The sequence below is a fragment of the Amphibalanus amphitrite genome, unplaced genomic scaffold, assembly GCF_019059575.1.
Source record: "Amphibalanus amphitrite isolate SeventyFive unplaced genomic scaffold, NRLGWU_Aamphi_draft 000985F_arrow, whole genome shotgun sequence".
Taxonomy (NCBI): Eukaryota; Metazoa; Arthropoda; class Thecostraca; order Balanomorpha; family Balanidae; genus Amphibalanus; species Amphibalanus amphitrite.
Window position 1 is genome coordinate 201,228 of NW_024882479.1, and position 9,575 is coordinate 210,802.

General features: G+C 54.0%; 1 protein-coding gene across 1 annotated transcript; it reads right to left on the minus strand.

The window, feature by feature from the left end:
- Positions 1-1,392: 1,392 nt before the first annotated feature.
- LOC122368878 lies at positions 1,393-8,539 on the minus strand. The gene is made up of 4 exons (XM_043343188.1): positions 8,415-8,539; positions 5,878-7,318; positions 3,634-5,222; positions 1,393-2,448 (listed from the first exon to the last, which is right to left on the minus strand). Exons 2-4 carry the CDS (start codon positions 7,118-7,120, stop codon positions 1,996-1,998), a joined length of 3,285 nt encoding a protein of 1,094 aa, XP_043199123.1. The 5' UTR covers positions 7,121-7,318; positions 8,415-8,539; the 3' UTR covers positions 1,393-1,995.
- Between the last annotated feature and the right edge of the window lie 1,036 nt (positions 8,540-9,575).

Consider the following 9,575-nt stretch of genomic DNA (forward strand, 5'->3'; position numbering starts at 1 on the left):
ATTTTTCAGGAAGGAGTCTGTTGCAAGGGACTGAGCCATAGGCGTAGGAACAGGGGGGCCAGGTGGGCAAGTGCCCACCCACTTTTCGATGTGGGGGGGCCAACCATGTGTTTTGGCCCACCCACTTTTTACTCGAGGCCCCTCGTCTCGATTTGAGAGGACGTCGTCACCTTCCAGAATAAACAAACTCGGTAAAAATAAGTTCCACGAATCCCCACGCACGGACTCCAAGGGGCCGTGATGGATCCAAGGAGGCCCTCTGTTCATACTTGTCAGTCGAAGCCCCTGAGACTGATAGCCTGAGAGGCCCTAGTGGATCTGAGGAGGCCCCAATATCCACACTGGTCTGGGGAGGCCCCTGACACTGGCGGTCTGGGAGGCCCCTCTATCCACACTAGTCAGAGGTCTGAGACTAGTGGTCTGGGAGGCCCGCCATCCACACTAGTCAGAATAGGCCCCTGACACTGGCGGTCTAGTTGAGGCCCCCTACCCTCACTAGTCATAGGAGGCCCCTCTATCCTCAATAGTCAGAAGAGGCCCCTGAGACTGATGGTCTGGGATGCCTATCCATCTACACTGTAGTCAGAGGAGGCCCCTGAGACTGATGACCTGAGAGGCCCTTATAATCACACCAGGCAGAAGAGGCCCATGAGACTGATGGACTGAGAGGTCCTTCTATTCATACTGGCCACAGGAGACCCCCAAAATTTTCGGTCTGGGAGGTCCCTCAATCCGGCACCAGTCAGAAGAGTCCCCTGAGACTGATGGCCTGGGAAGCCCTTATATTCACACTAGGCAGAGGAGGCCCCTGAGACTGATGGTATGAGAGGCCCTCATATTCACACCAGTCAGAAGAGGCCCCCGAGGCTGATGGCTGTGAGGCCCTTCTGTTCATATAACTGGCCACTGGAGGCCCCTGAAACCGGTGGTCTGGGAGGGCCCTCTATCCATACTAGTCAGAAGAGGCCCCTGAGACCGATGGTCTGAGAGGCTCTTATATTCATACTGGCCACAAGAGGCCCCTGAGACTGATAGTCAGAGAGGTCCACTCCTAATGAATCTGAGGGCGCCCTCTATCCACATTTACACTTTTCTAGGGAGGCCCCCGAGACTGATGGTCTGAGAGGCCCTTTTATTTATACTGTCCACAGGAAGCCCCCTGAGATTAATGGTCTGAGAGGCTCTTCTATTTATAATAAACAGAGGAGGCCCCTAGGATTGATGGTCTAACAGGCCCTTCTATTCATACTAGCCAGAGGAGGCCCATGAGACTGATGGTCTGAGAGGCCCTTCTATTCAATTTATATATAGTGTTGACAATTCAACTTGACTCAACTCTCAACTCTCAAATAAATCCGAAAAATCTCCGACACAGACCTGGAGACACGTGGCTCAAGCCATTTCAATGCGTATATATTGAATCAGACGATTCCTGCGCACCACATCACATTTCTCAGGCCACGTCGACGACCGTCGAAACACTAAACCACTGCTAAAAAATAGTCGTTGAATCGCTGCCAAGAGAAGCGTTCACTAAATTCCATAACATCCTCCCCCCTGAAATGCGAACTTCAGAGGGCGCGTTTCACACAGGTACGGAACCGATCTTACAACGACAGATCCATAGTTCACAGCGAACAAGACTGCATCACTTAATTCAATTCAGACAGATTCAGACAGAGAATCTGAGTCAAACGCATCAGTCTACAAACGCAAACGTAAATCGATTAACCACTCTTCAAACAAACAGACGCCAACCTCGACGCAAACGACATCAAACTTGTCACATCACCAGGGCCACTTGCACCCTGCACTCTGCGAGCCACCACACGCAACTGTCAACTCAGCGCGTCCTCTGCACGCCGCCTCACTGCTCAGAGCGACATCTACAGTCGGCGCCCAACACTACCTTGCCTGTAATCGCAGACGAGAGAAAAACAAACTAACACTGCTGACGAACACTGCGGTCTAACACCGCCGACGAATGTGAGCGGTTCACGGCTCAGAGGACAGCGGGTCGAGGTCAAAAAGCCTCTGGATGGGACGGGTTTTTAGACCAGACGGAGTCCGGACTTCTGCCGACCTCACCTTTCCGTCTCGGCCGGTGATCAGTCTCGTGACGACGCCATGTACCCACCTCATGCGCGGCACGTTATCCTCCTGCAGCATGACCATGGAGCCCTCGGACAGCTTACCTTGAGGCCTGAACCTTCTGACAGAAGGCGGCAGGGTCCTGACATACTCCTTGTACCAGACAGACCAAAATCTAGCCAGACGCTTCTCACACGCACGAGCTCTCTCAGTCAGCGCCTTCGCATTCACACAGGCAGGGTCCTCCACCACCCGCGAGGAGAACCCGGTCCCTCTGCCCGTCAGAAAGTGCGCCGGGGTGATCGGGGGGCTCGAGTCCAGTCCATCACCAACAAACGTCAATGGACGGGAGTTAACCCGCGCGGGGCTGGGGTCTCCAGCCGAACGCGCGGGGCTGGGGTGGGGGTAAATTTTACCCCCCCCCCCTGTTATCTCCCGAACTAATGGTCCGATTTGGAAAATTCAAACGCCAATCGAAAGCTCTCATCACGAACTACTAAAAACATGTACTTAATTTAAAGTTTGAGGTCAAGGTCAAGGTCAGGTCAAGGGTACAAATTGCAAGTTTCTACAGTATCGGCCTTGCACCGTAGTTGCCGAAGAATGGAGTCATGGACTGAGACTGATCGCCCAAAACGTGTTCTTAGGTTACAAAGACAATATTCGTTGCATACAATATCATTCAGAGGTCAAGGTCAAGGTCAGGTCAGGTCAGGTCAGGTCACCAAAAACAAAATATAGAAAAGGGCATGTGCGACACATGTTTTATGGGTCATTTTACTCATATAATTCAATAGGCACACTCAATAAGTGATATGGACCACCTCTGGATGAATTTCAGGTCGAGGTCAGGTCAAGGTCAGGTCAAGTGAGGTCAAATTTTGAAGTTGGTTGTTAAGGCCTAAAAAGGTGTCTATCTGATGCAGTTTTTCACGGCAAATCGAATGGTGCTATTTTTGTTTCCGTACGAGGTCTAGAACTTCCAAAAAAGTCATTTTTCAAAAATTTTGTATGTCGTGACGTCATAAAATCTTGAATAACTCCCACATTTTTGAACCGATTCTTCTAAAATTTGGTATGTAGGTGCACATAGACCACTTCTCTGACATATATTCCGGTTTTTTCGATAGACTCAAAATTTTGGATTTTATAATGATTTTCCCAAAAAAATCAGTTTTTTGAAAAAAAATTTAGGCCAAAATCCAAAATTTTCAAAAAACCGAGATAGCCATTTGATAGACAAAGTAAAATTACGTATAACCTTTTTTGTTACGTCTTGATTCCTTTAAAAATGAAGATGTTAGCGGCGTTTGAACTTTTGCCGTTTTTGAGGCGAAAATGGCGAACATGACGTCACTAAAACGTCAATTTCTCAAAAATTTTCCGACGGATTTCGCTCAAATTTTCAGGGAACGTGTCAAATTGATGTAAGAAAAGGTACTGAAAGTTTGGCGGCGCTGCGCGCCGCCGTTTTTGAGATATCGCAAAAATTCGCGAGGGGGGGGGGGTAAAATTTACCCCCCCAGCCCCGCGCGGGTTAACACAACACTCAACTTCTAACAACACAGTCTCCAGCTCATCCCGTGACAGACAGCGTGACCCAAGCGACTTGCGCAGGCCCACTTTCACGGAACGGATGAGCCGTTCCCACCATCCGCCCCACCACGGCGAATGCGGTACAATGAAGCGCCACTCAGGCGCCAGATGACTGTAGACACGCTGCAGCTGCTTATCAGCTCCCCTGAAAGTAGGTGCGTTGTCAGAGTACATGATCCTTGGTAGACCGCGCCTGGCTGAAAAACGCCTGAGTGCTAGCATGAATGCCGGTAACGACAGGGCGTCAGTCATTTCAAGGTGAACGGCACGCGTGACAGCACACGTGAACAGGCACACGTAAAATTTCTTCCGTGGAAAATCGACGCTGAACAGGGGACCACCAAAATCAACAACAGTCACTGTGAATGGAGGGGACTGAGTCACTCTGCAGCCCGGCAGAGGCGCCGCCTCCTCGTTGAACGGTCGAGAATCGTGACGAAGGCAGCTGACACAGCCGCGCTTCACACCCTTGGCGATGCAGCGCAAGCCCAAGATCCAATACGCTCCTCTGAGCGAAGTCATCATCGTTGAGACACCCGCATGTTTCAGAAGAACATGCTGCTCTCTTGCCAAAAGCACAGCCAAGTGACATTTTGGCAGCAGAATCGGGTGCTTCTCCTCGTACATCAAGTCAGAGAACTCCAGCCGACCCCTCACTCTGAGAAGTCTATCGTCAGCGATAAACGGGTCGAGACCGATCAGGCGCGAGCCCTTCGGCAGCGACTGGCGCTTCTCCAACGCGCTCCATTCTCCAGAAAACGCCTTCCGCTGCTCCTGTCGCAGCAGATCGAGCCTCGCGTCAGCTAGCTCGAGAGTCGTCAGATCAGGAAGACTGCACCTGTCAGCTGGGACACGACAGTTCCGTATAAATCGACGGACCCAGCCCGCCACACGGACAGCCTTGGACATCTTACCCCAGCGTTCAACAGGAAATACTTCCTCAAACTGTGAAGTCACCAAACAGAAGGACTCTACTTCAACCATCTCCTCAGTAATAGGATCAGACACCTTCTCGTCAAACGAACACACAGCTCCGTCCGGTGTGCACAAGGTAGCACCGGGCGAGCACACGGCAGCGCCGGGTGAGCACACAGCCCAGCCAGGCGAGCACACGGGAGTGCGCACAGCCCCGCCAGGCGAGCACGCCGCACCGCCGGACGAGCACACAGCACCGCCAGGCGAGCACACAGCACCGCCAGGCGAGCACACGGGAGTGCGCACAGCCCCGCCAGGCGAGCACGCCGCACCGCCGGACGAGCACACAGCACCGCCAGGCGAGCACACAGCACCGCCAGGCGAGCACACGGCTGCGCCGGGAGTGCGCACAGCCCCGCCAGGCGAGCACGCCGCACCGCCGGACGAGCACACAGCACCACCAGGCGAGCACACAGGCGTGCACACAGCACAGCCAGGCGAGCACACAGGCGTGCGCACGGTACCGCCTGGTGAGCACACAGGCGTGCTCACATCACCACCAGCTCGGTACACATCACCACCAAGGGAACACACGTCACCTCCACGGGGGCACACGTCACCTGCACGGGGGCACACGTCACCTCCGGGAGAACTCACAGAGACGCCGGACAAATCGTGCTGCACCAAGACAGACTGGTTCACGTCAGGTGTGTGACAGTGTGACAGCCAAGATGGCCCACTGAGCCACAGCTCTGACCTCACAAGCTCCTCAGCAGAAGCGTGTGGTGAGGTCAGCCGGGTTACACTCCCCCGGACAGTGCTGCCACCGTTCAGGATCCGTCAGACTCTGAATTTCAGTCACTCTGTTGGCCACAAACTCCTTCCACTTACGTGGATCGGCCCTGATCCAACCCAGTGCTACCATTGAATCAGTCCAACAGAGGCACGGAGTACTGTGCGAGAGACGGAGCGCACTCCTCACGAACACGACCAGGCGGGCCGCGATCAGGCAGCCAAGAAGCTCTAGCCTAGGAAGACTAAGCTTCTTAACAGGCGCCACACGGCTCTTTGCCATCACCAGCGACACATGAAATGACCCATCCTCCAAAGGGACACGGATGTAAACGGTAGTTCCATACCCTTTGGGCGATGCATCGCTGAATGCCAGAAGCTCAGCGCCGTGGCCGTCCCTCCACGCGCTCGGCGAGTAGCGGCGCGGCACACGCAGCTCCTTCTGCACCGCCAGTCAACTCAGCCATCTGGCGAACGTCTCACGACAGGACTCCGGCAGCGGGTCATCCCAGTGCAACCCCAGCTGCCACAGCTCTTGGAAGAGAGATTTCAGAGTCATCACAAACGGGCTGATGAATCCAAGGGGATCGAACATGCGTGCGACAAAGCTGAGAACGACACATTTTGTGGGAACAATGTCGTCAGGCAGTGACACGCCCTGGAATGCGAACAGGTCATCAGTCGGGTTCCAGATCACACCGAGCACCTTCACATGCTCACTCTCACCAAACACACCCTGCGCCTTGTCGAACAACAGGGGGCTGTTAGAGCGACACTTGGTCAACATCATGTGGGCATCTCTCATCACACGCTGAGCCTCTGAGAGCAGCGCGGAGGCCTCACTCTCGCTGTTGGCACCCGACAACAGGTCATCCACATAGAAATTCTCACGCATCTCACGAATGGCAGGAGAATCAGGGTACAGAGACAAATGATGTCTAATCGTAGCACTTAGGAGGAAGGGAGAACTACTGACACCAAAAATGACCCTCTGTGACTTCATCACACGCACACGACCGTCACAGTCCCACAGGAAACGGTGGGTGTCTTGATCCTCGACACTCAGACCGACCTGCAGAAAGGCTTTCGTGATGTCAGCGGTCACTGCGAACGGCCAACGCCTGAAACGCAGGAGAACCTCCAGCAGGTTAGGCAGGAGGCAGGGTCCCACCTCCAAGCAATCGTTCAAAGAGACACCGTTAGGCCCACGAGCGGACGCATCGAACACTGGGCGGACTTTAGTAGAGGTGCTGCTCTCCTTGACTACCGGACGGTGGGGCAGGTAAAATGTAGGGTTCTGGGTTACCAGCTCCTCCACAGGCACCTCTGTAATCACCCCAGCCCCCTCCATCTCACACAGGGCACCATCATAACAGGCACGCAGGTCAGGGTCCCGCTCCAGCTTACGTCCCAGACCAGTCAGCCGCTTTTCAGCACTAGCTCGGTTATCCTGCAACAGGTCAACTGCACCCTCCTTCCATGGCAGTTTCACCACATAACGACCATCAGCTGATCGTTCCACAGTGGACTCGAACGTGGTCATCACATCAGACTCATCACCAGTGGTCACATCCGTCACACCTACTCCCTCCAGTGACCACAGACGGCGCAGCGCCGACTCATGTATGTCACCCAGACACAGGAGCTGACATCCACCCTTGTGGTCATCTACGCCACTCACCTGACCGCTCAGCACCCAGCCGAACACAGTTCTCTGAGCCACCATACCCTCTCGCAGTACTCGCGTCTCCCCACTTACCAGTTGCCAGAACTGATCAACACCGACCAGAATGTCGATGTGCAGACTCTCACTCTCTAGCGGGTCAGCCAGGACTACACCATCAAGCTGATCCAGAACAGAGGCCGGCAGAAGTGGACGCGCGAGGGGGGCACATATGGCTGGAACCGCCACAGCTCTGAGGTTCTGAGGGGCAGATACAGAACCATGTGAACCACTCACACTCAGCCAGGGGCGGATCCAGAAAATCTCCAAGGGACGGGCCATTAGAAACCAGGAGGCCCCCCCATAATCCCACCTGTTGGAGGCCCCATCTTCCCACTTGTTGGCCCCCCAAAAAAAAACTGCGTCTATTGAGCTTATCTAGCTGTTCAGGCAACATCTCAACATCTGTGCAGGCTTGGAGGCCCTCTGTGCAGGTTAGGAGGCCCTGTAAAAGTGGTCATCTCTGTGAGTATAAGAGACCTCCAAGTTATGAAAAGCTTTACCAATCTTCTAACAAAGAAGTCTTCTCAGCTAGTCTTCTAAGAAATAACTAAGTGGGTAGGTTAAAAAAAAACTCATCGGATTTCGGCCACTTTATTTTCAGGAGGCCCCCTTTTCAGCTTTTTAACTTTTTAACTTTTTATTTTATTTTTGAAAAAATCGGCCAAGGGGGGGCCATGGCCCCCATGGCCACCCCCCCTTGTATCCGCGCCTGCACTCAGCTCATACACGTCACGGGTGGCTCTGGGAACCTTTCCTCCTCCGAACACTGCATACCCCACCTCCGTGGAGCCACACCAACGCGGCTGTACCTTGCGCACAAGCGCACTGCTCACGTAAGTAGTGTCTGAGCCAGAATCCAACAGAAGGTTGGCCTCAACAAGACTCCCCCCGTGACCCTGCACCAGCACCCTTGCTACAGGAAGCACAGAACACTTCTTATCTCCATCACATGACAGTGACGCACCTCCACCCCCCTGGGGCCCTCCCTCCGGGGCTGCATCAGCCACCACACTGAGACTCTGAGTCTGACTAGAGTCAGACTGAGGCAGAGCAGCTGTCTGCTCCCTCTCCACACCACCTACCTCTACACGGGATGGCACTCCGACACTCTTACCCATGCACAACAATGGGTGATGGTTACCTCCACAACGATCACACATCCTACCACAATCAGTGGCCCGATGGCCCACCTCAAGGCATGAGAAGCATGCGTACAACTCACGAAGCTTCTGAAATCTCTGACGGAGATTCAGACGCTGGAACACTCTACATCTCTCAGAGACATGTCCCTTACCGCAGAAAGAGCACTTAAGCTCAGATGAGTGCAGAGCTGCCCCGGAGGGTAGACCAGGGCCGGTGCCCCGCGCCTCCGTGTACACAGACGGGCGCCGGCTAGTGACAGCAGGGTGGCTGCCTCCACCTCTCGAAGATGAAGAACCGCCGGCACTGCCAGCCCGAGCGGAGACTCCGGCACCACCAGCCCGTGAAGAAGCGCCGGCACCACTGGCTCGTGAAGATGAAGATGATGCTCCAGCACAAGCCAGTCCCACGTAGACACCAGAGCGACCTCGCCGCTCCACCTCCCTCGTCAGGAACCCGATGAGATGATCAAGATCAGCCTCCTTCTCCTCGGCTTCACGGGCCCACTCCAGGCGGACAGCATTGGGTAGTCGGGAAAGGATGATAGGATTTAGAAGGACACCATAGGACTCTCCTGTAATGCCGAGGGCTTCCAGGCTTCTGATGTGGATGAGGAGGATATCTACTAGGTCACGGAGCTTGTCCAAAGGAATAGGATCAAGGTTGAGGAGAGCTTGCACATGAGAAAATATTATTAAATCCTTGCGTCCAAACCGCTCTTGCAGAAGATCACATGTTATCTTATAACTCTCGCTACTCAATGCGAGCCCCTCCACGCATCTCTTCGCCTCACCATCCAGCAACGTTCTCAGATAGGTGAGCTTTGTGACATCTGCTAACTTCGAATCATGTACTGCGACACAAAACGCCTCCCAAAATGCAGGCCAATCTTGGGGTTTTCCAGAGAAACGGGGCAGGTCCAACCTCGGTAGCTTGGGGGTCTCACCTCGGATCCCAGCACCAGAAGCTGGTGCTGCTTGGTGGACTGCCAGCAGTTTCATGGCCCTCGCTCTCAACATGATCAACTGGTCCAACGACCCTGAAGACTGGTCGGACAGGGTGTCCTCCTCAGATTGTTCCGACTCAAGAGCCGTCTGCGCGGCTTCAAAGTTACACATCCTCCTATCAAAGAGAGCAAGCATGGTTTCCAGTTCAAAAAGATCCACATCTTTGCTTGTCTGTGCGTCACTTTGCTTTGCATCTTTGCTTGTCAGCGCGGCGCTCAGGGACTCGCCTGCACGATTCAGCCACCCTCGGGCGGCGTTCCTCGAACGTTTCAAGCGCTCTATCTCCGCCATACTCGATATCAGACTGG

Coding starts and splice junctions, on each gene's coding strand:
- LOC122368878 (XM_043343188.1), bottom strand. CDS start 7,120: ATGGTGGCTCAGAGAACTGTGTTCGGCTGGGTGCTGAGCGGTCAGGTG. Junction 5,223..5,877: donor CCCGCTGCCGGAGTCCTGTC/GTGAGACGTTCG, acceptor GCCCCCGTGCAG/GTGACGTGTGCCCCCGTGGA. Junction 2,449..3,633: donor TGTTAGAAGTTGAGTGTTGT/GTTAACCCGCGC, acceptor AGCCCCGCGCGG/GTTAACTCCCGTCCATTGAC.